Source organism: Fundulus heteroclitus, chromosome 16 (genome assembly GCF_011125445.2).
Source record: "Fundulus heteroclitus isolate FHET01 chromosome 16, MU-UCD_Fhet_4.1, whole genome shotgun sequence".
NCBI lineage: Eukaryota > Metazoa > Chordata > Actinopteri > Cyprinodontiformes > Fundulidae > Fundulus > Fundulus heteroclitus.
The window spans coordinates 32262774-32289503 of record NC_046376.1 but is presented as its reverse complement, the minus strand read 5'-3'; the positions used below and the strand labels follow the sequence as shown (position 1 = coordinate 32289503).

Here is a 26730-nt window from a genome sequence, read left to right as displayed (position 1 = left end):
TCCACATAACAGGACAGGTCCAAACTACATATTCATTCATTCTAGGATATGCACAACACAGCACCCTCTCTTTCATTATGGTTATAAGACCCAGTTTAAAAAAAGTCTTTATTTAGTGTACTGTTACATATCTTAGATATTACATTTATATTATTTATAGATATTAGTTCAATAGATACAGTGTTACTTTAGTAACTGCATTTGGTAGATGGTTAGATTATTTCATGGAAAGTGCCCAAGTTCAGAAAGAGAACAATGGTCATGTGACCTACATGTTTTACACAGCCAAAATGTTATGTTACTGGCTGAAAACCATAATTACGTTAATGTCAAGTAATGTGGTTGTTGCTTTGTGACACTTAAAATGTGCAAAATTATTATTAGGGGATCAGCGGGTATTGCATTGTTGATTGCTAAACAATGAAGCAGTTCAGAGTCTGTTCTGACAGCATTTTATCTCAGTTCTCACTGCAGACATATTTAGTTTGTTTTCATATTAGTAAAATGTTGTTCAGCTAGAATTGTAACTTCCAACCGGACAGCGTCATACAGCGGAGGCACCTGTGTGACAATATTGCTCCTAACATTGCAGAAGACAAATTACTGGCACAAAATATCCAAAGAAAATGAGTTTCATTTTTATTTGGTAAAAAAAAGTATCAGTAATTTATTCATTAGTTTTCAGAATAAAATCTTGAACTGGAACACACAAAGAGGGCAGGACTTATATGTCATTTGTGCATGTTGCTGTGTATGAATTTGTAGCTCATCTACTAATGATGATATGTTAGTAATTGCTAAGACCTTATTTCAAGCAGAGTACATTGCTCTTGAAAAGTGATCAACATTTAGACATTTGTAGTTCTAATAAATTCCTGATGACACATTAAAAAATAGACCAAATTGACCTAAATTGTAGACCTGACGTCTAAATTAGCTGCGTTCACAAAACGATTTTGTCACAAACCAGAGCTGCTTCTGCTCATTCACAAATCAAGCTCACTATATCCCTCACACGTGAGTTTTCAACAGTCAAGCCGACATCGAGACCCAAAAGAGCCGTGGAGGGGTGCTTAGCAGAGTTAATGCAGAATGTTATGTTTGAAACAAGCGCTTGAAACGTCCTGAAAGATTAAACAAAGCTGTGACCTGGGGCACCTTTTCAGTTTTGTCCTATTTGCGAGCTTAACCACATCTGAACAACACTATATGAGCAGAGCTGTCAAGTCTCACACAGTGAGCGTGGAGTGGAGCTGCTCTCACAGCCCTCCTGTGGTTCTTAGCCTTGACATAACCCGTGCTGTAAACCCCCACCTCGCTGCCGCCCCCAGCTTAGCACTGAGCAAACCCCATACAACCGCTGAAATCCTTGGCCAACTGACCACAAAGACTGCCTGTAATTGCTGCATCACACACTTGAGCCGCAACACCAGTTTACCCTTTCAGAAGTCTGCCGGAACGGTAGCAGGACTACCTGGCTTGGCGAGCCAGGGTGTAGCAGCGGCCGGTTGGAGTCATGCTTCCTTGCCTCCCACTTTCCTTTCACAAAGCAAAGGAAGATTTCAACCCGAGTCAAAATGATTTGTGAAAAGGCGTGTACAGTATTTGCAGTGAAAAAATAAAAAGCTCTTTTGAGTCTTCTTCCCCCACTAATAACATCTCCATCAGAGATGTTGCTGTTACCGCAACCTGGATGCATTCAGGTCTGGTGATTCGTTGATTTGAAAAAAAGATCACCCAGCCGCTGCTCCTTTAAACCGGTGAGATGTAAAGTAGCCGGCACATGTCCTGAAGACGCAAACTGTTTTAATGGTACTATTTTGAGACTTTGAGTACTTCCATACAGGAGATGTGTGTGTGGGGTGGGGGGGGGGGGGGGGGGGGGGACCTGTAGTCATTCTGTACTTAAAAACTGCTTAACACATGCATTTTGAAAGCCTTTGTCAGGTTCTACTCACTGCTCTTGCCCATGTTCTATGTTCTGCAATATTAACAGATGTACTTATCGTATGGCGCTTTGTCTAAAAGCTCTAACAAGTCTTTGACCCTGTCTGTTTGCAGCTTTTAGCCACGGTCTTGTCCCAGTCTACCAAAGCCAAGGAGCATTTGATGGAGCAGTCCAAGTCTGTGGACCAACCTGCAGGTTAGACGAAGCGAACATTTCTGGCATTTTTACCAAAAATAAACACTGAAAACTTGGGGGGAAAAACGGTAACGTAAGAATTTGGTTAAAAATAAACATTGAAGGCAGGGAGCTTGAGATTTTGGTTAGAAAAAGAGAGTCTTAAATCTCTGGCCTTTTAAATATCATCACATCACTTCTACACACACCCAGCACTTGGCTTGTTCAGCAGACAGATGGCCAAGGCAGGGGATGTAGGAGGAAGTGTAGAATGGTATGATTGGTTCAGATTATATTTCATATCTTGGAAAGCAAGCACCCAATTGGTTGCTCGGTTAAGCAATCAGATAATGATGATACGGCATTTAAGCAGGAGGAGGGTAAAGGTCAGAGAGCTAGCTGAGGAAACTCATGTGTTGATGGATGGAAGCGTCCAAAGATTTGCCGACGACTTGCCGCCGGCCAATGATTTCTCTTCACCAACAGGCTCTGCTAGCTCCTCTCGGACGTCAAGCCAATCAGGCTGTCCGCTCCACGAAGCGCCGCCCTATGATGCGACAGCAACCAGGAAGGGGGAGGTTCCATGCGAGGGGAAGGTAGGACAGTCCCGAATCCCCACAGATTCAGTCTTCTGTACAAAAAAAAAAAGTCTCATGCAGTCAGTTGCCACCAAGGGCTTCTAACTGCATGGCGATGAGAATGTAGCTCCTCAGTCACCTTAAGCTCACTCAAAAGCTCCCTTTCATGCACACAAACGCACACACGCACACATCATGATGTCCCAGCGCTTTCTCTCGCAACTGGCTTCGTCTGTGCTGCGAGTTTTCGGATGTAGCCACGACACGGTGAGTGCGTGAGTGGGTCTCTTACGAATCTGTGCTCAAGCATTCTAGTGTGTGCGTGTGTCAGAAGATGTGCAATACTTCATTATTCACTCCTTTTAGTTGCAGCTTCTCTTCTTCCATTGCAGTGTTTGTTTTTGCTTCTTTTTTTTTTTATTTAGCTTTGGATTGAATCTTTAAAATCACTGCGCCAAAGGCAAGCAGAACTTTGACAGGGATGATGGTTATTGCTTGTATGCGTGCGTGTGTGTGTGTGTGTGTGTGAGGCGGGTTAGACGCCAAGGAATATGTGCATGTTGTGGGAGGACTATCTCGGCACAAGAAGTGTGAAATCTTATCTTAACACCGTGCACGATTGGATGCCATATACTGGCACAGTGTGTGTGTGTTTAGCAACGCCGTTAGCGCCATGCCCAATTCAATTATATTATTTGGAGTTCTTAAACGACGCAGCCTATTCAAAACGCAGGTTTTGCTGGCGAATATATGCATCACTTCCCTGCAGTATTGGTGTGTGTGTGCGCTGCTATGTAAGCCATGTTCTGATGACCATCTGTTAGCTACAGTGGACTCCTGACTCCTCGGCGGCCAGCCTCCTGGTACTTCCATCAGCAGGGAAACATGGCGGAGGGATGAGAGGGAAAGTCGAGCATGATTTAGGGACAGTGTGGAGGAGGAGATGCAGGACGAGAACAGAGATAACGGATAGAAAGAAATACGACAGGTGCAGCTGGCCATAGATTAGGAAAGAATCCAAAAATCCTAATCAAACCGTGTCAGAAATGTATCGGCCTGTGGCTTATAAACCTCAAATAGGACTTTAGCTCTGTCATGACTAGTTCCACATAGATCAGAGGATAAAAGCTAACATTTTTAGACAACTTTAAATTAATTTGGAAGCAATATGGAAGCAACACAGCATTATTTTGTGGATGAAATTGTGAGTACTAGTAAAAGTAAACCATTGTGAATTTGATAGAGCAGACTGAGAAGTGTTGTTTGGAAATGAGGAAGCTCACACCTACAGCAAACTACGATAAATAAAGATAAATTTAATTTGACATCTAAAGTATCCGACAGTTCAGTCAATAAGATTTTTCTTCTTGCACAAGTGTTCACACCCCTTTAACCCTTTTGTGACGTTATAACCCAAACTTCAATGTATTAAACAGGGATTTCACATTATAGACCAACATAAAGCAGTGCATTACTGTAAATAGAAGGAATTCAATGTGTTTTCAAATTTTTTTTTACAAAAAAAAAATATATATAAATCTGAAAAGTGTGGTGTGCATTTGTGTTTCTGTTCATTTCTGTTCAGCTCCGTTGTTGATCCACCTTGATCCTCCCTGAATGATTTGTGTCTCACATGACTTGTGCCAAACTCGAATTGTCAGGTTTTTGGAGTGCATTGTCCTGTGAACAAATGTACACCTGGGCTGTGGCTCTCTGCAGCTCCTCCCAACTTTCCATGGCCAATCGGCTGTTTCTTTGATTAATCCTGCCTCTATCAGGTCTGGTTCAGGTAGATGACCATGTCAGGTTTTATAATCTAACCCAAACTGTTAGTCCTTGGTCATCCCGATGCAATTTGTTCATTAATGTTCTCTAACAATCTCCCGAAGCCTTCACAGAACAGCTGGATTTATGCTGAGATTAAATAACTCACAGGTGGACACCACTTCTTAATTAAGTGGCTTCTGGTTGTACTGAATTTTATTTAGAGTCACAGAGTAAAGGGAGCTGAACACAAATGCATGCCAGACTTTTCATGATTTTATTTGTAAGGAGTTCTGAAAATTTCATTTTACCTTAAATTACAACTTTCTTTTGGTCTAACGCATAAATTGTAAAAAAAAAAAACAAAAAAAAAAACACTGAAGTTTTTGGTTGTGTGGTTTCAAAAGGTGAAAAATGTCAAATGGGTATAAATACTTTTTACAGGGTTCTGTTCTATACATCCAACCAGAATCCTGTTGAAAAGAGGAAAAGACTAGGTCTTCTGTCTGAACATGTGGTAAAAACTGAAAACCTGTCAACCTAAAGACGTTTATTTATGCTACTGAATGCCTATTGGAGTGAATCAGACTTCCCAAGTCTGAGGCTAATGGGCATCTCTATAAAACACATACTTTGTATATTTCCTCTGCTAACAGATTATTCCCTTTTAGTTACAACTGCAAAAGTACTCAGCTCAAACATGCGAGCTAAAACAAAACCAGGTGTTAGCCAAAAAGCAGCTAAAACAAGCTAACGAATAACTAGCAAACCCTCTAGGAAATGAACAGACGTCATAATCCACAGCATTCAAGGATTGTTGGGAGATCTGACCTGCTTTAATAAATGCATTTTATAGGTGCTGTCTGGAGAGAAGGACACAGCAGCAGAAAGAGAAACTCAGAGGAGGGCAGGTGTATTTATACTGAGAGGTTACGGCCCGGGATCCTGACAGAACGAGACTTTAAACGGGTCATACGAGGAGTGAAATTGTCTCGCCACCTCAGTTTGTGCACTTTTGTTGATCTTGTTTTGAAATTTTAGCATTTGATCACAAAAACACAACAATATCAGTAATAGCTTTATGTTCATGAGAACTGAAATCAAGTTATTTAGGTAGCTCATGGATGATCTCTTTATTTTTAGTTAGATTTAGATAATAAATTTAGTGGAGTCTCAAAAAAAAACTCCAGATAAGGTGGACAAAGTTTAAGGCATCATTAACAATTCCATAGATTAATGTAACTTATTTATATTCACATTGAGTCCCCGTTGTCAAGGACGCCTGGGAAACTACCGTGGTGTAAACTCTCCAGATGAAGTCAAAAATATATCAATATTTTTTATGTTTCCTCTTTGTGACAATTTCCTTTGACTGTTGCTGATGTCATAATATTGGTTTACATACATTTTATACTTTAACTGAGAATTAAAACTAGCCCTGCCATACTGCTACGTAATATTTATTGCTGTCGTAGCCCCCTACATTGGAATGGTCTGTGGTGTAACACAATCCCATTCCCTACAGATATACAGTAGATAGCTGCCATAGTTTGGTGCTAACAATGCTAAGAAGGCTAATCCACGAGACATCTCTTGCTTGCTAGAAATGTCATTATGATTCTAAATTTGACCCAGGAGTGATTAAATTTCAAAGTTATTTCAAATTTCAGCAGCATTGTTATTATGTTTTACTGTCAGTGAAATTAGCCCAAAGACCAGTTAAGACAGTAGCCTGTGTTGTAGTGGTTCTACAGGGAGGAGGACATGTTTTACAAATTACCTTTTGAACTTTAAGGCTTACATTGGGTACCTTAGTCATAGGCTATCAAATGCATATTAGTTTCCAATAGCTCATGTCTTTATTGATTAGTAGCATTTGAGATCCTGTAGGCAGGTCTCCCCTCTTCTTATCTTTAGACTGGTTTTTACTACAGGGCCAAAACAACCTGGCTAGGGCTCAATTGTCGACTTAGGAACCAATCATGTTAAAAAGCCAACAGCTTTCTACATTTTTCCACAGCTACAGAGAAAAAAGTATTTTTTAAAATCATGTATAAACTAGTAATAACAGCAGGTGAGAGCCACCTGACAGAGGTTGGTGTTATCAGTCCGTTATAACCAAAGAGTGACCACTGTATGACCCCGTTTGGCCCTGCTGATGACAAGTGGCTAGAAAGAAGCAAACACGGTGCCAGTGACTGCATGCCCCCTGTCTTCTCTCCTGTAGAGCTCAGAGGCCGTTGTCCAATGGCTGAGCGACTTTCAGCTGCAGGTCTACGCTCCAAACTTCCTGGGTGCGGGCTATGACCTGCCCACCATTAGCCGAATGACTCCGGAGGTAAGGCAACTGAACCCTGATACCCAGAGAGCTCACACCCTCCTCCAAGGACCACAATGGAAACAAATCTGAAAGACTTTGCTTTGTGCTGTCCTTGATGTTGTCCAGATGCATGTATACAACCCCCCCCCCCCTGTAAAAATCTCTTGAACACACCTAAACAGTTTCATGAAAGTGACCCCAGTTGTTGTCTGCATCCTGTCACACCTCCCCTGAGTCATCTTATTTCTTGTAGCGTCAGCCAGATATTTTCCTGATTCTTTTAAAGTAATTTCATTACTGTCGTTATATGGCGCTGAAAAATGTAAATGAAGTTCATTCAGAAACGTTGAAACACTTGCAGATGAATTCACAGAGACAGTATGTCTGGGCGTGTCTGTGAATGTGTGCGTACCAGTTTTTGTTTTTGCAACCCTGTAATTCCTAAACCTCATATAGCAAAAACACAGTTTGACTTTTTCCAAGACACTTTGCAATACACAAATTGTACGATTGCTTTCTTCACAGAAAATCATGGTAGAGATGTCACAGAAGGAGGTATTCTTCAAAAGGATTGGTCTAATTAAACAAATTCAGGTGTATTTAAAACTCTGTTGTTTTTGCAAACTGCCCAATACAAATTTTATGATAGTGGAATGTTTGAGCAGACAATGCCTCACAAAGAGGATAATGAACGGTAAACAAAACTCGAATTACATTTTTCAATTACTTGAACTAAGTTTTTCTCTTTAGTCAATAGACTCAGATAAAGGACCACATACATACATACATACATACATACATACATACATACATACATACATACCCCACAAAAAGAACTTAGAAGTAAGTAAAAATGTGGCTAAATTGTCAGTTGTTTTTTTCTTTAACCCTGTGACACTGTTTGGGGCTCTATTATATTAGAGAAACATCATAAGCCCAAATCTATCCTGCATGTTCTTTATTGAAACAGAAAGTAAGACAGATGGCTTAGCACGCAGATGCACGCACTGCAGACATTCACCACACTCATGCAAAATTGCTAATTAAAAAAGAAATAAATTACTTCTGCTGTAGAGAGCCTTTTGTTTGGAGGAATCAAACCTTCCACATTGGGGTTCCAGAGTCCATGCTCTGCCCGGAGAGAACCAGAGGTTTGTCCAGAAAAATACTGATGTCTGTCGGAGCTCCTTATATGGTCATTTATACATGCACTTTCAGACATGCTATTGGGGGGTATAGTAAACGCAAATATGCTCAAAACATTTGACACATAGCCCCAATCAACTGGAAAGAAATAGTGTGGCAAATTCAAAAGCTTGTAAAATCATCTGTGAGAGACAAGACTGAATGGAAAGACGAAATTTGAAGCTTTCAAATGCTGGGATACGCATCTTGTCATAAGATGTATAGTTTCTGAGATACAGCCAAAAATATTAGGAAAGACTAAAATCTACATCAGACATATTCTACGGGTTAAAGTGAGTTAACATTCTGCATTCTAAAAGCATCTATAGCCACAGATGGAAAACCAGGTGCAAAAAACATCAGCAAATGGCATTGCTTTTTTAACTTCCCCCACATTGATTTTTATCAGAAATACATAAAAAATGTATTTTATAGAGTTGACCCTTTTTCTGCTATACTAGCCTCAATCTCTGGGCAAAATTCTGACTGACTGTGATTTGTGACTGTTGTTATAGTTTTTGTTTTTCATCCCAGTTTTTTTGCTTCGGTGTCCTCTTGCTTTTATTGTATGAACATCAGGTTCTCAAGGGCATTGAGATCCGGGGAGTTCCCTAAATGTTGTTATTATATCCAATTACGTTTTTTATCCTTTATCTATATAAAAAAAAGCCATTTACATGTGACAGAGGCTACGTTTAGAGGGCATCTTTGTTCATGAAAGGGTTATTGGACAGAATTGTGAAGAAGCCTGAATTAAATGTATTTAAGGGCTAAAAAAGTGGAATCTGTGTGATATGTCCCCTTTATGTAGGAATTACTGAAGACAAAGCTTTCAGACCAGCGATCACCTTTGAGTTAAACAATTTTAAGTAAGCATATGATGACAAAGGTCACTTAAATAAACCTGATTTTCTTACATTTCTTCCTTCAGAATTGTACCCTGGAACTTTTCAGTTGAGCCACCCGTTGAATATTTAGCAAAACATTTAAAAACACAAACACTCTAAACGCACAGTAGATTTAAAAATACAGTGGTGTGGAAAACATATCCCTGAAAAGGGATAGAGTGGCTTAGTGGGTAGAGTAGTTGTCTTACAATTGGAAGGTTGTGGATCTGATTCCAGCTTCCTTCTGTTACATGTTGATGCGCCTCTGGGCAAGGTACTTAACCCTGATTTGCCTACCGATCTGTATATTGGTGTATAACTGTGTGTAAGTAAGCGTGATTGTGTGAATGTGGCTCCAGTGTAAAGCACTTTGAGTGGTCACCATGACTAAAAAAGTTCTATAGAAATTTAGTCCACTTACCATTTAGCCATTTCTAAAGCTTTGGGGTTCCAGCCAACCACATTGAAAGCCCTAATTCACCAAATGGAAAACACATGGAACGTGGACAAAACCATGCATCCATCCTCTTCCGCTTATCAGGAGTCGGGTCACGGGGGTAGCAGCTTCAGTAGGGAGGCCCAGACGTCCCTCTCCCCAGCCACTTGGGCCAGCTCCTCAGGAGGAATCCCAAGGCGTTCCCAGGCCAGCCGGGAGACATAGTCCCTCCAGCGTGTCCTGGGTCTTCCCCTGGGCCTCCTCCCGGTGGGACGTGACCGGAACACCTCACCAGGGAGGCGTCCAGGAGGCATCCTGACCAGATGCCCGAGCCACCTCAACTGGCTCCTCTCGACGTGGAGGAGCAGCGGCTCTACTCTGAGTCCTCCCCGAATGACTGAGCTCCTCACACTATCTCTAAAGGAGAGCCCAGGAAACTCATTGACAAATTACTCCAGGAGTACATCAATGACTCCTCCAGGAGGTTAGAAAACCCAGAACAACATCTAGGCCCTGTGCCCACGAAGATGGGTTGGCTGTATCCGACACACTTCTCGGTCAGACGGGGGGTTCAGCAACATTTGAAACCTGCTCCTAGACTGGGACAAATTGAAGCCGCACTCTGCTGCAGCTCTGCCTGGAAACTGCAGCAGACTACAAACTGGCGTGCGTGAGCATGGGAGCCAGTGTAGACCTCGCCTCTCCCTTCACATATGTGGGTTAATACAAACAACGGCAGACTTTGGAGTTGCAGTTGTGTTTCAGACACTATTCAATTTGTTGTGAACAAATTTTGTGTTTGTGCCTCTTTCCTGCATCCGTTGTTTTGGCCCTGCTCTCCTTCCTTATTTTTGCTTCGTTACTTCTGTGGCAGCATTACCGCGCCACTCACTGGAGTGGCATAGGTATTACAACGCCTATTACGGCTCCTCCAGCGCCACGCGGTTTCCTTTACACTCAAACCTTTCCGTGCAGAAACAGTATTGAGCTCCGTGAGGATGTAGATTGGTAGTGTGATGGCCCTGGACCTGCTTTTCTTCTCCAAGCTGAAGTTCACTAGGGTTATGCAGTAGAACAACGATCTAAAGCACACCTGCAAGTCAGAAGCACAAAAAAGGCAAGGTTTTGACTTAATGTGATTGAAAAGCTGTAGCTTGACCTGTCGTGATCAAATGCTCTCCAGTGTGGCAGAATGGTAAAATTCTGCAAAGAGCAACAGGGACCAAGCTCTTCCACAGAGATGTGGTAGACTCAGTCCCAGTTATTGCAAACCTTTGATGACGGTTGTTGCTGCCAAGGGAAGCACAACCGGTTGAATACCTTTTTTTCACTTATTTGACGAAATCATCATCTGATAACCACATATTGTGTTTAATCATGTTATCAGTCTGTTATATTAAAACTCTCTAAGCGATCTAAAGCATTTATGTGGAACAAAAAAGGCTCCACTTGACCTTCTGACTCTTCTACCACCTTCTACCCTCCTGCTGCTGTCTCCTTAGCAACTAGAGCGACTCTCTCCGCTGTGCATCCCACTATATAAATAATTTTCAGTATTTATGAATTATTTATATGTATATGCTCTCTGTATATGCTGGAGGGTTCACGGTTGTGTTTAAATAGGCTTTCTTGCCTAGGTGGGTTTTCCTTTAGTTGTCTTTAGTTACGCAACCAACCGTGTGTGTGTGTGTGTGTGTGTGTGTGTGTGTGTGTGTGTGTGTGTGTGTGTGTGTGTGTGTGTGTGTGTGTGTGTGTGTGTGTGTGTGTCCTTGTGAGCATGCAAGGCAGTTGCAAGTGTTTGTGTTTTCTGTGAAAGTGTCTTGTTGTGTGTCTACGACAGCGAGTTATGTTGTCAGAAACCAGGCGGGTCAGGCCTTTGAGGCGCTTCCTATCACTGCAGACATTGCACTCCTGTCTTCCTTTGCCTTTCATTGAATCTGGAGACATTTTACATCATCACGCTTTTTCTTCCCAATTGGCAGAAGCCTTCATCAGATGTCATGCTGTCTCGTGTCTTTCCTCTGTGTGCGCGTGTGAGCGAGAGAAAGAGACACAAAGAGGGAGAAACACCGCTGGGCACTTGGACCGCTGTAACTGCAATGCTGTGGAGGAAAAAGCCACCAAAATATGACACTAACATGCTTGTCTGCTTGTGTGTGTGTGTAGGATCTGACAGCGATCGGAATAACTAAACCGGGCCACAGAAAGAAGATTACATCAGAGATTAACAAGCTCAGTGTCACAGAGTGGCTGCCAGAGCAGAAGCCTGTGAGTACAGCTGTTAACCGAGAGGGAGACTGCATGAAAGACTCGCTCTTCTGAACTTGTCACTGGAACTTGCATCGCCTTGTAGAAGTCTTCACGCCCCTTTTACACTTTGTCATATTACAACCAGCAACTTGGAAGGAAAAGCATTGGTTTTTAAATCCAAGAACTGGTTTTCAAAGTTCCTTCCCTAATGTTTCCTAAGCTTTCAGGCCTTCACTGAAAATTAATTAAGAGTCTTCTGAAGTCAAGTGCTTGCACTGGATTTGTAGTAGGGGTGCCAAAGTAAAGGGGCCAGATAAAGGCAAATGCAACAAAAAATTGTGTTTTCCTTCCTCTTTACAACTAAGTGCCGCTTTGTGTTTGTTCCTCACATACAATTCCAATAAAATATCCTGAAGTTTGTGGTTGTAATGTGACAAAAAGTGCAAAATTCAAAATGGGTGTAAATGCTTTTGCAGGCAGCTGCGTGAGAGTAAAACTGTGTGATCCATCACGTTTGACATTGCTAAGCTTAACAAGCCGACATTCTTCTGGTGTTCCTGCAGAACAACCTGGGGGAATGGTTGTCGGCTATAGGTCTGAGCCAGTACCACCAGGTTCTGGTGCAGAACGGTTATGAAAACATCGACTTCATCACGGACATCACCTGGGAAGACCTGCAGGAAATAGGAATCACGAAACTGGGTGAGATGTGTGTGCATATGTTGTCATGTGTAAGTCCGCCTTTTGACAAGCATGACAATCTATGTCCTCCTTCAAGTTAGAGTCGACAAATGCTGCCACTATCAGAAAAGAATGACGTTTTTTTTTTTAAAAAGTGTCAACCTCATAGGCTGAATATTTCACATAGAATCTAATTTGGCACAGCAAAGCTGAGAGTCCAGTTACAGAAAAAGTGATTATACTAAAATGATTGCCACCAGCGCACATGGTAAAAATCTGGGTGAAAATGTTAAACCCACCTTGTATATTTTGTGTTTATTATGGCGCAAAACCTGTCAGTTGAGATTTTTTTTTTATCAACAGAGACAAATGATAGAAAGGTCTCCAGTGGAAAAGGGAGGAATATTTACTAAGCTTTTTTGTCAAGATGATTGGGATAACAAAGCAATATTTAGACAACTAGTTAAAAAAAAAAAACACAACATTTCAGGTTTAAAAATACTTGTTTTGGTCTTATGTTGTAATACTATATGCAAGAAATTAATCTTAGGTTTTCTATTAGATCGATGCTGTAAAATATTAAAACTGACAACAATAATTGCTTAAAAGACATCCCTCTGTAATGAATCTCCCTATTGTATAGTTTTCCCTTTTTGAACTGAATAATTTAATTTTCGACAATATTCTAATTTCCTAACACATGCCACAATGACACAAAGCACATTTGCATGAAAGTTCACACTAAAAAAAACAAAAGATTAATAGGAATTTAAACTTAAAACTTAAAATTCATTTTCTGAGGTTAAGACAGTTAACACTGTATTACAGCTTTAATGAAAACTATAGTTTGTATTAAAATGACCATCCTCCGTTTGCTTGTCAGTAACCTACATCTTTAGCCAAGTCGCCTGCTGAAATTGCCTATTTTACCAGTTGTGTTTCAGGTAAACAGTTCCTGAAGAGCTAGAGGAATATTTAAATAGCTAGTTCTGTTGTTGTGACCTTTATTCAACTGACTTATAACCCCTGTGTGTTACTGTTGAAGGTCACCAGAAGAAGCTGATGCTGGCCGTGAAGCGGTTGGCTGAAATGCAGCGCAGCTCAGACGGGCGGGGCTCCCTGCGAAAGAAGCCACCGCCAATCACCCAGCAGCAGGAAGTCATCTCAATGGATAGCCCTCCCCTGGATGGTGAGCTAAGAGATGCCATTGATTTATCTGCCATTTATAGTTCAACATGTTGTATCATGTAAAACTCCTTCTATTAGGAGAATCTGTGTAGCCCCAACCTTTTTTGGAAATACTAATAAAAGAACAATGATGTGGTACTGGTTATTTTGTTCTTTGCAGGTCAAATTAATTTTCTGTTTTAACGACTTTAACAAAGTGCTTATCCAAGAAACTAAGTAACTTGTTTCCTTTGGATTTATAAGGGTATGTAGCAGCCAGATCCTGATAATTCAATGCAAAGTGGCCTCTAAAAGCAAGGGTTTCAACTCTGCTTTGAAGCATATAGGTGCATGTTAAACACAATGCTGACGAGGGATGCAATCAGCACTGAACCTTGACACCTAAATCTGAGAGTGGTTAGGGTTACATGTCTGAACAATTAGAAGTCCAGTGTACAGTGTGAAAAAGAGGTTTCCAGTGAAAACATTTAGGACAGTCAACAATCTTCTGTTGTCTTCTTCCCAAGTCTAGGCATTTAAGATGCCTAGACTTGGGAAGAAGACAATTTTTTTGAAAATTTACCTCAACATCCTCGAAAAGGTCACGAAACCCCAAGAGCTTCTTTCCAGACACTACAGACTTCAAAAAATAGTTTTGAAGAGCTTGAAGACCCGTGGAGCATTGCCTGTTGAACAGATGAGGCTAATAGTAAGATGTTTAGCTATAATGCTAAGCACAATGTTTGGCCAAAAACACGGGGGAGGGGGTGTGAGGAGCATGTACATGAGTGGTTGACACTGCTAACAACCAATCAGAACCAGACATTCTTCCTGGCTCCGATTGGTTGTTTCTGACCGGGACTGGTGTATTTCTGCAAATGGCAGTAGGGCCACCGGGAGGAGCCAGAGGAGCTTCATTGTTTTTTTTCACAGATCATCTGTCTCATACTTTTCTGTCAGGAAAGAGCGACAGTTTTAATCATAGCAAACACCTTGTGCCAGCCAACAAACAAAGTGGCGGAGGGGTGGTGATTTGGACATGTTATTTATTCCCCAATTTTGTGGCACTAGTGACTTTTATGTAAAATATCAGATACGAAGGGTGGAGGAAGAAGGAGGTAACACATACTGCAGATGTCCTGAGGTCGCGATTCAAGCCTCAGACATCTCTGTTGAGGGCTAATGATATTTTTGTGTGGGGAGCCTTCTCTTCTGCCACACCATGCGCTGCCCCTGGACTAGCTTTACAGTTAGAGGGCCTGTGGATCTAATAGTTCTGAAGTTGACCATGAACTCCTCTGTAAACCAAAATCTTCCAGTGATACCCAACCCTGCTCATATACAGCATGTTTTAGATGTGTCTCTGTATTTTTGCTGATTAGGAGAACTGCATTAGCTTCTCAGCACGGCTATCACGTTTTCCAGAAGCCTAATTAGGAACCATTGATTAAAACCCGGGGTGTGGCAACAGGGAAAGACCACTGTTCTAGAGTCCAATCTGATGATGTATGTCCAGTGGATTTTAAATTGGTATAGCTAAGTTTGTTTTGGCACTTTGGCGCTATAACCAACCGCTCATGTGTCCTAGGCAAGCTCCACCATTGCTGCTTTATAAGGTCGGCAAAATCTTATCCTTTGTTTCTGTTCTTCTGTCCTGCCTACTTCTATTTTTAATTTCCTTTCTATGTGTCTTTTTTTTCTTCCTTCCACAGAAATATCTAACAAAAGAATCAAAGCGATTATTAGTATTTCGGTATTTTAGATTTAAAAATGAACATAAAGACTGAAAACTCTGGAAAGTTCAATCTGGGAAAAACTTTGAAAGTCCTAGAAATATGTAGGACAACTGCTTGTTATAAAAGACAACATCTAATTAGACAATTATATATACTATAACTGATAAGACTCGTTCTCCTTTCAGAGGTCATCATGTCGCCAAAGATGAGTACCTTCCAGGACAGCGAGTTGAGCTCAGAGCTACAGAATGCCATCACTCACCCAGGTCAGGAGGTCAGAGCTCAGCGAATTCGCAACCCTAGCAAGGACCATGACGAGGGCATTCCTGCGGGTTGTGGGCCGCCGAAGAAGGAGGCGCGGACGATGAGGCAGCAAAGCAGCCAGGGAAGCACCTCGTCCCATAGAGGCAGCGTTTCATCGCAAGGCAAACACCGTCACTCTCACAACCAGCCAGCACCTCCCTACACCCCCCCACACACACCTACCAAGACCAGGACGTCATCTTCCTCCTCCGCCTCCTCTGTTCAGAGCACAGCTTCCCCACAGAGCAAAAACAAACCATCTCCTCAGCCAATACAAGCGGAGCAACCTCAGTCGCACTCACACCCACCTCAGTCTCCGACCCAGCGTGGAGCCCCGTGTCAAGTCCCCCAGCCGCAGCAGCCGCAGCAGCAGCAGCAGCCGCAACCTCAAGTTCAACAGCAGCCTCAGCCCCATCCTCATCACCACCCACAGACGCAGGTAATGGAGGTAAGAGAAAACCCACAGCAGCCGGTTCCACACCTCAGCCTACCACCTGAAGCCGAACTGGAAGAGGCCGAGGGAGTGGAAGCCTCAGCCCTCAAGAAAAAACATCCCCACAGCCTCAACCGATACGCCGTCTCAGATGGGGAGTGTGATGAGAGGGTAGAGGGCGGAGAAGGTGGAGGAGGAGGAGGAGGTGGAGGAGGAGAAAGAGAAGCAGAGGCAGCAGTAGCTCAGGGCCCCACGGTTGTGAGAGCGGACGGAGGCAAGTACGCCACGGTGACCCACCGCGTCAGCCGCAGCCATTCTGTCCGTAACCAGGAAAAGGGCCGCAGCCAGACCCAGACCTTAGCTTTGCGTCAGAAGAAGAAGGGTCCTCCGCCGCCCCCACCGAAACGCTCCAGCTCTGCCATCTCCACCTCCAACTCTAACTTGACGGAGGCCAACACGCAGCTGCAGACACACACCACCACAGGAGGGATGCTGGATGTGCCTTACCACCAACAGCGGCGGGCCAGCGACCTGGGGATGTCCGTGGAGACGGCTGCCGTGGAGACCAACAGCGTGGGCAGCGTGAGGAGCATCGCCGCCATGTTAGAGATGTCTTCCATAGGGGGCGGGGCCAAAGGCATGGCACTGCAGAGGAATTACCTGCAGGTATGGGCATACATCCGCCGCTCTATGGCAGTTCACTTATAGTTCCTTCCAAAAGTATTCATATTTATTTTCATTTTTAACATGTTATCACGTCACTATCAGTGATGGGGTTTTTTTGTTGGTCACATGAGCAGTTTGCTAGGGCACCATCAGAAGGGGAGGGGGGAGCACACAAGAACAAGATAAAAAAAACGTGTATGCCAGTTGTGCACTCAACATATTTTCTATTGCTTTTGTGCATGTGCACCCAGTGGGAGATGGTTGCTCTCGTTTTGAGTGGATGCCCCATTCAATGTTGTCTTCACAAGTCTGCCAAATAAGTCAATCAGATAGCTGCAGCTGATCCAGAACGCTGCTGCCCGCGTCCTCACTAAGACTAAGAAAGTAGAGAACATCACCCCAGTTCTAAAGTCCTTACACTGGCTCTCTGTATCTCAGAGAATAGACTTTAAAATACTTAGAATACTGCAAAAGTGCTGAAAGCCTGAGTTCCTTTAAATCAATTTGTTTAGAGTTGCCTTTGAATGTTAATGTTGAAGTTTGTACTCCAACTTCTCTTATATGTCTTGACCTGCTGCTACTATTCCACTGCAACGTGCTTTCCTCTGTATGTTTTCTTTTCTAACGCTCTGTTCATGTACATCACTTTCAAATGTCTTATTACTGAAATGTGTTATACAAAAGAATTTGAGTTGTCTTGCCTTGCCCCGTGATACTAGGGTACCTGCTTATAGCAGGATGGCAGAATCTCAGATCATTTCCAGTACTTTAACTGCCTGAGGGCGGGCAGAAATAGTGGCTTGCCCAGGGCCCCATTCATTTCAGGAGGGTGGGGGCACTGGGTGCAACTATTATTGAATGTATTACTGAGCTTTTACATAATAGACCAACTCAAAGTAGTGCATAGTTGTGATGTGGAAGAAGGGTTATTCTTGGTTTGCAAAGTTTGTTTCAAAAACAAATTCAGAAATGTGCGCATTTGAATTTAGCCTGCTTGACTCTGGTAACCCCTAATAATATCAAAGTGAAACCAATGGCATTCAGGGGTCATCTAGTTGGTAAACAGAGTCCACAGGTTAGGGAATATTTCAACAGGACAGCTATTGGTGATGCACCCCACAAAGCTGACCTTAAGGGAAGCTATATTGAAATGTAGCCACAAGAAGTCCTGTTGGCACTTTGCCACAAGCAATGTAGGGGAAGCCTTGTAGGGGTCAAACTTCTTTAAATTTCTTAACCTGATCGTGTGTATTCAGGTGGGAAAAACCCGGGAGGCCATCGGCCTGGATGGAGAAGTTGTGAACCGACGGAGAACCATCAGCGGGCCTGTAACTGAGCTGGTGGAGGCTGCCAGGCGGGAACAACCAACTCCCATTGATTTTGCCCCGTCCTCCAACCAACCCCAACCTCAAGCCTCCCCTCCTCTTGTAAACTCCTCTTCGCCTCCTCTTGTAAATTCCTCTCCTCTCCCTCCATCTTCCCCACTCCCCTGCCCCGGAGGCAGCGGCAACTCATCCGAGAACCTACCGTTCGCCGAAGAGGGAAGCCTTACGATCCGCCGGCACGCTCGAGGAGAAGGAGAAGGACAGGTAACTATCTAACTAGCTGCATATACATATATATGTGTTTGTCTACTTGTCAGTCAATCTATTCTACTCTACATTATCTACGTAATGTTCTAAAAGTCAGTGTGCTCTACTGTGCAAAGCAAAAGTGAAGCTAATGCGCTTGCTCAGCTTTAAGTGTCCCTTCCATTTATCTTTGTTCATGCTTTGACTGTTTGTGCAACTATGACCTCTTATCATGAATGTATGAACTTTCCGTTAGTGTGTATTTTGTGTTTGTCTGCAGGGTGACGGCGACGGCCCCCCGGGAGACGGGGGCTTCACCCCGGAGGACACCCCCGAAGCAACCGGGACCTTAAAACGACGGCCTCGCATTTCCAAGTCCCACCCCAACGGCTCGGACTTCACCCTCCAGGAGTCCTCCACCGTCAAACGCCGGCCCAAGAGCCGCGACAAGGAGCCCGAGGGCTTCGCCGAAATGGCGGCTGCTAACGGGGAAGCGGTCGGCAGCGGGCAGCCCAACACCACACAGCCGGTGCCGTACCAGAACGGCACGGCCACCGTCAAACGCCGCCGGCCCTCCGATGCCGGAGTGACAGAACAGCCGCAACCTCAGCCTCAACTGCAGCATCAGCCTCAGAATCAGGCTCCCCAACAAGTGACTGCAGCCCCCCGCAGGGACAGCGTGGATCAGGGAGCTCCTGCAGTAAACGAAGGAGGGCCTGTGAGGAAACCTAAGCCTCCGGTCTCCCCGAAACCTGTCGTGGCTCAGATAAAAAGGCAAGGAGGCCCACAGACCCCACCACACGCTGCCCCCAATAAGAGAGTTCCGCTGCCGGGGCCGGGGACTCCCGGAAGTCCAGGTACTCGGTGTAATTCATATGTCTGTATATACTCTCATCGTGGCTAAGATGGTCATCTTCATTTTGGACTTTTAATGATGCATTTTGAACTGTTCTCCCAGGATCACTGACCGGGGACACGCCTGGTAGAGTGTGGAGGAAGCACTCCAGGCAATACTGGGAGAAGAGCAATGAGAAAAAAATGACATTTGGTGTAAAAAGAATAAATAACTTCAGGTTATCTAATATGTTTACTATAAGTAGTTATAGATCTATTCTAGGGGAAAGGTAACCTTCAATCACTTCCTTGGTTATCTGCCGTTATATATGATAAAGAGGGTCAAGTTATTTGGTTTGATATGATGACAGGGGAAACACTGAATTTATAGCAGATTCTTCTTAACCAAACCAGTGTCAAAATTATATATACAGCCTAAAATACATCCACATTTATGGTTAAACATCCTCGAGGAAGTTGAATCTCGACCAAACAGTTTTTTTGTAGCTTTTAAAACTCCTGCCATGATTCTGGTTGGATGTTGGTAAAGTGGATTTCAGTAGTTTATGTTCCTGTAGGGAACTGTTTTGGTTTGTTTGGTTTGTTTATTGGAACGTGCACTCGTTCCCAAGCTTCAGTCATGTGTGTATATATATTTGAGTCTGCATGTTTAATTTTGACCCAGCTGTGGATTTGAGACAGTCAGTAATGAATTCATGCTTGAGCAACTAATTCCTTTATTTAAAAGTCATCAAAGTTGTTTATTCTACAACCGTTCCCTCCTGGAAAAATAACCTTTCAAATGTATCATTAAAAGTCAAAATGAAAATGCAGTGGTATAGTATTGGTGATAAGCTTCAGCAGGCAGTGGCGTTAAATGTTGCTGAATACCTTTTTCTGCTTTGCTTCATTGATTTTACACAAGAAAATGCTCACAGTACACATCCCTGCTTTATTCTCTTGGAAGTGACTGTTCTTTCTCTCGGTGCAGTGGAAGGAAAGAAGATCCCTCCACCAGTCTCGCCTAAGCCAGCACCCCCACCCACAGCGCCAAAACCGGCCAAGCTGATGCACTCAATGACAAGCCCCGCCTCCCCAACCTCTGCTTCCACCCAGGCCAAGCAGCACTCTGCGGTGGCACGACAGACCAGTTCACCCACCTCCTTCCTGCCGTGCAACAGCCCCAACCCTCCGGTCCCCAAGCCGACCAGCCCGTCTTCTCAAAGCCCCCACACGCCGCAGACCCCCACTACTCCTCAGACGCCCCAGACCCCCGCCACTCCCAGCCCGACCCCGCCACCCGTAAAACCGCCCCGCTCCTCCATCGGTGGTGTGTCGGTGGACAGTGGGATCGCAGGGGGCGCTGTCTCACCACAGGCCTCCACCACGGCAGACTTTGGCGTGGACTCTTTGGTGCATCAGAAGCTGGAGGAGACGAGCGCATCACTGGCTGCTGCTCTGCAGGCCGTGGAGGATAAGATTCTGCGGCAGGACGAGTATGACACGCACACACACACACACACACACACACACACACACACACACCCTTTTATAAAATACAAAGTCCTAAACACCTACAAACACCTAATCACAGGTCGGAAAAAAATCCTGTTTTTCCTTATGAATCCCCTCCATTGACCTGAGCTTGATGTTTGCAGTTGTGGTCTGTAAATGTTGACCCAAATTTCCTCTGATATGGAAACCTTCAATTCCTTATTTCAGTTCTCTTATAAGGTCATGTGGTAGAGAAGTCAATCATTAATATCCCCTTTTAATTCCCCAGCAATCTGTAAATATTTTGTGTTAAAGATATCCGTTGCAGTTTGGGTAATTTTGATCCCCAAGGACGGTCAATATTCCAATTAAGGCTACATTGTTGAATGTAATAACCAAAGTTTCTGCTTATTTTTATTCCTGGATAATTCCCAAATGTTTTAATACTTTACTACAATTTAGACAGGCTTGTTTCCAGGTGGACACGGTTATCAAAACATTATCTGCATAAAGATAGGTTTAACATTCCCTCCTCATTTCCTTCCCTTGTGTTTTTGAAAATAAGGCAAACAAGACAGGACTGAGAGCTTAGTCCTATATTACTCAATTTTTGATGCCAGCTTTAGCTAAATCAGCTTGCAGGCTACGAGGGACAAAATCTCCACAAGCCATCTGTTGTTTAACAGGGCTACACCGATTTTGTGATACTCAGATGTGAAACCATGTCCTCTTCCCGAAAATGACTACAACAATGATCTGAGGCTGTTGTTATTGTAGGCTTACGGACATTTTTAGAGGCACCTTCTATCTGTATTTTGTCCCGACATGTTCATCAGGCTACAGATGGGCGTTTTCTGTCGGATGCGGTAACGCCCTGCATGTGTTTGTGTTTGCCTCCAGCTCTATGGCGGAGCAGAAGACCACGGTGAGCATCCTCGACGACATCGGCAGCATGTTTGACGACTTGGCCGACCAGCTGGACGCCATGTTGGAGTAACAGCAGAAACCGATCTGGCGAATCTCCATGGCAACGCTGCATCAGGACTGAATCAGATGGCACAAGAGGCAACCCTCCTCTCTATCTCTCTCACCTCTTCTCTTCATCCACCTCTCTCTGCCGCTCTCCTCTCCTCTTTGCTCCGAGCCGCTGTCCGTCCATTTGTCCATCGCTGCTCCCGCAGGAACTCGACTTTCTTCTCATTCCCTTTGCACGATGCAAGAACAAAACAAAACAGAGAGGGGAAAAGAAAAAAAAAAACAATAAAAGAGACAGAGCAGCGACACAGGCCTGGACAGAGATGTGGCAGAGAGAATCGACAGCACTGAAAAGTGGATAAAAAGAGGGGCAGAAGAAGAGGGAATTAAAAATTCGAACCTATTTGGAGGGAAAAAGAAAAAAAAAACACACACACAAGAGGGATTAATAAAGAAACGTGTCACCGTGGAGAAGACTGCAATCACGACGGGAGTCTTTTAAGAGCTCCAGATGGACTCTAAGTGAACAAATACAGATTTAAAAACCAACTGTGTGATGAATCATAGTATGGTATGTGTACATTCTAAGCATGGAGAGTTTATATCTACTGAACAAGTCCTGCATTAGCACAGTAATATATGATATACGCCGATAAATATAAATCTCTAGCTCTTTGATTTGATGTCCTGGTTCTGTGTGGAATGGTGACCTCTGGTGTTGTGATGATGTAAAATGACTTGGTGGAAATTTATTATATGTGACCAAACTGAGACTATTCACCTCCCGATGGGTGTGCGTGCGTGCGGCGGCGTTTGTGCGGGTGAGGGTGAGTGACGGAACGCCTCACGAGAACGTCGTGGAAAATTTCAGGATCGGACCCGAGTCACGCGGCCTACATCGCCCTGCATATGCACACACCCTGCACACGCACACACACGCACACACGGACAGGCCCACGCGCACACAGCAGAAGCACAACGGCCCACGCAGCTGGCTTGCACACACAAACACAAACACACACAGGAACCTTCGTGATATGAAGTAAAACCATAGGAAAGTAGGGCTACCACAGGTGGTTTTGAGGATTTAGCAGGTAAAGTTTGAGTGAAACAGTTAAGGGTGTTGTGGAGAACTTAAAAAAAAAAATTATTTCTGAAAAGGTTGAGGTAAAGGAGTCTGACATTTCCCGGTGTGCATGGTTAGATGGGTCTGAGTGGCCCCAAAGCACCTTGTGAAGGTCAGCACAAGCACCACGGTCAACAAAGAGGGCTTCAAAAAAACGCTGCTGACCGACAAAGTACAGCAGCAAACTTCAGGTTCCATTGTCAGACAGTCTGAACTTCATCCAAAACCCTAAAACCTGCTCTCTCCTTTCACCAACCGCAATTACTCGCCGCATACGTGAATAATCCCGCCCACGCTACTGTTGAATGACACTGAGTCAAAGGAAATGTAATCTTATCGACGCCTTTTATTGATTGGAGAAAAAAAAAGGTTTCGTGTTCTTACATTCTTTACATGTCAATATAAAAATTCGGATTTGAATCAAACAGTATTAATAATGTGTTAAAGTCAAATTTACCACATTAGTCGCATCATGATTGGGCCTCTACCGTGCCTCAGGCGAGGAACACTTGTTACTTATGAGCGACGCTCTAGATCACATGGTAAATGGCTCGTACTTGTATAACGCTCAAGTCCGACCACCCCAAAGCGCTCTGACCACCCACAGCATGAGTAGTGTCTTGCCCAAGGACACAACGATGAGAGCTTAGGATTGAACCGGCAACCCGCCAGTTGCGCCATCGTCGCCCCTTCGTCAGTCACATGACCCATTCAGCGACGGATCCGACCCTCTCAAGTTACATTGGCAGGTTTTTGAGAAGGATAGCCTGCTTGGAGCATGGATACACCGCCAAGTGCCGCCCAAAAGAAATTACACTCTTCTGACACAAATAACCTTTTCCAGCTAACCTGAGTTTGTATCATGTTTTTTTTTTTTTTAGTTAGTTCACCAAAATCCTTTGATTGCACAAAGATGTTTTAAATCGCAGCAACTGCCCGTGCGTACATAGCTCCGCCCTGCTCTCTGCTCTACAACCCTTTACCAAGGCACATTTGGCTCAGTGTGTTTCACAGGGAGTCGGCGGGGGCCAATATTCATGCCGTGACTTGCACAAGCACTTCTGCGTCTTGAACTTTTTCACGTTCCAAACACAAACTTAAATGTGTTTTATCGTCAGTTATGTCACATACCAACAGAAAAAAAAAAATCATGCAAAGTTGTGAAGTGGACAAAATGAAGAGCCAAAAAAAAGAAAAACACAACAGTTTTCAAAATGCGATGGTGGTGGCAGCATCATAACGCTTTTCCCTATGCCACGACCAGGCGGGAAAATTATCAGAGTTGAGTGTAACTTAAAGGGCAATCCTGGTAGAAAGCTGGTTGGATGGCTCCAATCCTCCAGCAGGACAGCGAGCCTAAACTTAAAGCCACACCTACAGTGCAGCGATCTGGATTGAAGCATATCAATGTCTTTGAGTGGCCCAGTCAAAGCCCAGAACTAACTTCAATTGAGAATCTGGCAAACTTTGAAAAAGTTGAGGCGGCATTATTACTTTTGCAGGACACTATATGCACTGTAGAATTTAAACTGCTGGTATCACGATGCCATACTCCCATTGTTGCGATACTGATTGAAGGAAAGCTCTCTGGAAACGTACGTCAACCACTTAATAATCCGACTAATTAGGTCAGCATTCAGTCCCACATCCCTAACTTTATGAAACTGAAGTGAAAGGAAATCACAGTCTACTCCAGGCACTTAAACTGAAGCTTCTGTCACACCTACAAGCCCCTCATCTTGTTTCGCCATGACAATCTACTGTACGACATCCCCATTTTTATCGGTTACTACAACGTGTAGCCACGTTTTTTGTTTTTTTGGTACATGCGACAGAATCTAAATGCGGTGGGGTTGTGTGGAGCAACAGTGGTTGAGAACTGTTAAGCGTGATGGTTTATTTCTGTAAGTTATATTTGACCAAAAGAAAAAGGGAAAAAAAAAAGGTGCAATACTCCAGTATTTCATGTGCTCCTCGGCACCCCATAAAGGAAATCAGTCTCATAGCAGCTGCACTCTTTGTCTATGAATAAATACTAATTCAGAGAATAGTTGTGGTATTTAAATTCTTATCACATAGAGAATATATATATGGATATTTGCAAAAAATAAAATAAAAAAAGAAGAAGTGTATTTATGATGTGTGTGTCATCCTGAAGAGTATTTTTCAAAGTAATCAGATCTAATCTGAGTATTCCGAATCTGTTTGCTTCTCCATGCTTTCGTGGTCCAGGCTAATGAATCATTGTAGGATACCATGTTGGGATATTTCAAGGAAGTGTTCTTTTCTATGATTATATCATTTTATTGTTTTCTCTGCCTACATGTGTCCAGATGTGGCGATGTTTATAATACAAGCAACTTTTGTTGTTTTCTTTTTTTTTTGGTATGGTTTATATATTTTTTGTCTTTCAAACATGTGCCTTGCTTTGTGATTTTGGTCTAACTTCAATACAGTAGATGGGTATGTAAAATATCAGGGAATTGATCTCTTTTTCCCGCGTCGCTATCATAGTTACATTTGTTAAAAATCAATGAAGTCCTGTTTGCTTCCCCTTCTGGACAACTGGAAACCACCCAGTTGCACTTCGCTTAAGTTGGTTGCATGTATTAAAACCACATTAGCGAACACAGTTTCTCTCTTCACTTTAAAAGTCACATGGGAAAATGCACACTTTCCTGCTAAGAGTAAAATAACTTGATCAACAGCATCTAGCTCACTAATGTCCTCTTCGATCCTACTGTTTGGGTTCATACTTTTCATCTCAGTTGCTTTGGATGATACTATGGCTTAGGTAAATAATGCTTCAGCATCACCGTCTATGACACAAATATGCAACACTTCTGAGGAATACTAATATTATATCAACTCATGTGAGGGTATGTAGACACTCTGTCTGTACTGTAGAAGGTTTAGTCACCTCAGCACGCTGAACTCTTGCAGTGGCTTCAGCTGGCAGCAGCCAGACCTTTCTGATAAATTAAGCCAATAATAATTTGACCGCTAGAGCACTATGAGAAAATTTTGTTTTCAGGTGATCCTTTTATCCCAATACACTATACACAGTCAACCCCCCCCCCCCCCCCCCCCCCAAAAAAAAAATTAAATCAAAAATACTGCCTTCCCCTATATTAAAACGAGGAATGTTGAGCATCTTGCAAAGATATACTTTGGTATAAATATAATTTTTTAGCATATCAGCATTAACTTATTATTGGTATCAGGGCTTTGAAACAATTGTGCAAACGATTGTGACTTTATTCTCGGAAATTCAAAATTTTGTGATTCATTTCACATATTTGCAAGAAAAACTTGTATGTTCTCTAATGTTGAAAAGTTATATTCAAGAAAAAAAACGTATCATTTTGAATGATTAAAGGCATACATTTGCTATATTAAAACTAGAATATTCTCTGAGATTGAAAAGTCAGAAATCTGAATGACAATAAACTCAGAAATGTATTAACAATGTGATTAAAGTTTGATATATTACACTTCCTGTAACACAAAATTAACTATTACGATCTAGGCAAGAATGTAGCTGTATAAACCTGCAATATCTGCTCAGTTTATCAAGATGTTGCTTTGTTGTAAAAGCGCTCCAACATTTTCAGAGAAGTCATCTCGTGACCCCAATATGGTATATCACGACCCCCCTTGCGGTCTCGACCCCCACTTTGGAACCCATGCCCTATACCAAACAAGGGAACATCAAAAGCACCGCACATTCAAACGACCTAATTTCCTCACATTTAAACACAAGTACCATGCTTCCTATCCTACATACTGTAAATGGCAAGACAGCAGCTTAAATGTACATAGCCACGTTATATGCTTATATATATATAAAAGACCAAAACCCATTTGATCATGATAAAATAAGCTTGTATGTCCATCCTGATAGTGTCCATCCTGATAGTGTTTTGATAGTCCTTTTTGAGCCTAAATAGAACCCCAGCAACAGGCACGATGAGCAGATATAAACAGATGTAGCGCCATCGGGCAGTACCACAGAACTACTAAATCACTACGAAATAATGCTGCACCGAGCCTGACCCCTCTGCCTCGTGGTAAAGCAGCAGCTCGGCATGATCGAAGGCCAACGGTAATTAATTAAATAAACCTACAGCAACTCTAAGAGCCTGATATCAGAACATTAAGGAGAAAGAAATTCTCATTCATTAACAGAAACAGCGGCGCAA

At 43.1% G+C, this 26730-nt stretch overlaps 1 protein-coding gene across 7 annotated transcripts in view; it reads left to right on the top strand.

Annotated features, from left to right (window-relative positions):
- Positions 1 to 26368, top strand: part of caskin1 (CASK interacting protein 1) — a 160223-nt gene extending 133855 nt beyond the window's left edge. For 5 of the 7 annotated variants that reach the window (XM_012857857.3, XM_021313621.2, XM_012857865.3 and 2 more), the window contains 11 exons: positions 2062 to 2143; positions 2609 to 2718; positions 6692 to 6802; positions 11459 to 11560; positions 12106 to 12244; positions 13269 to 13412; positions 15312 to 16528; positions 17785 to 18117; positions 18356 to 18956; positions 19925 to 20429; positions 21328 to 26368. In XM_012857857.3, coding sequence (XP_012713311.2) covers positions 2062 to 2143; positions 2609 to 2718; positions 6692 to 6802; positions 11459 to 11560; positions 12106 to 12244; positions 13269 to 13412; positions 15312 to 16528; positions 17785 to 18117; positions 18356 to 18956; positions 19925 to 20429; positions 21328 to 21424 — 3441 coding nt within the window. In that variant the 3' untranslated portion in view covers positions 21425 to 26368. The remainder of the gene's footprint in view (positions 1 to 2061; positions 2144 to 2608; positions 2719 to 6691; positions 6803 to 11458; positions 11561 to 12105; positions 12245 to 13268; positions 13413 to 15311; positions 16529 to 17784; positions 18118 to 18355; positions 18957 to 19924; positions 20430 to 21327) is intronic. The other 2 variants (XM_012857849.3, XM_021313635.2) reach the window with 2 other exon arrangements.
- The last annotated feature ends 362 nt before the right edge of the window (positions 26369 to 26730 follow it).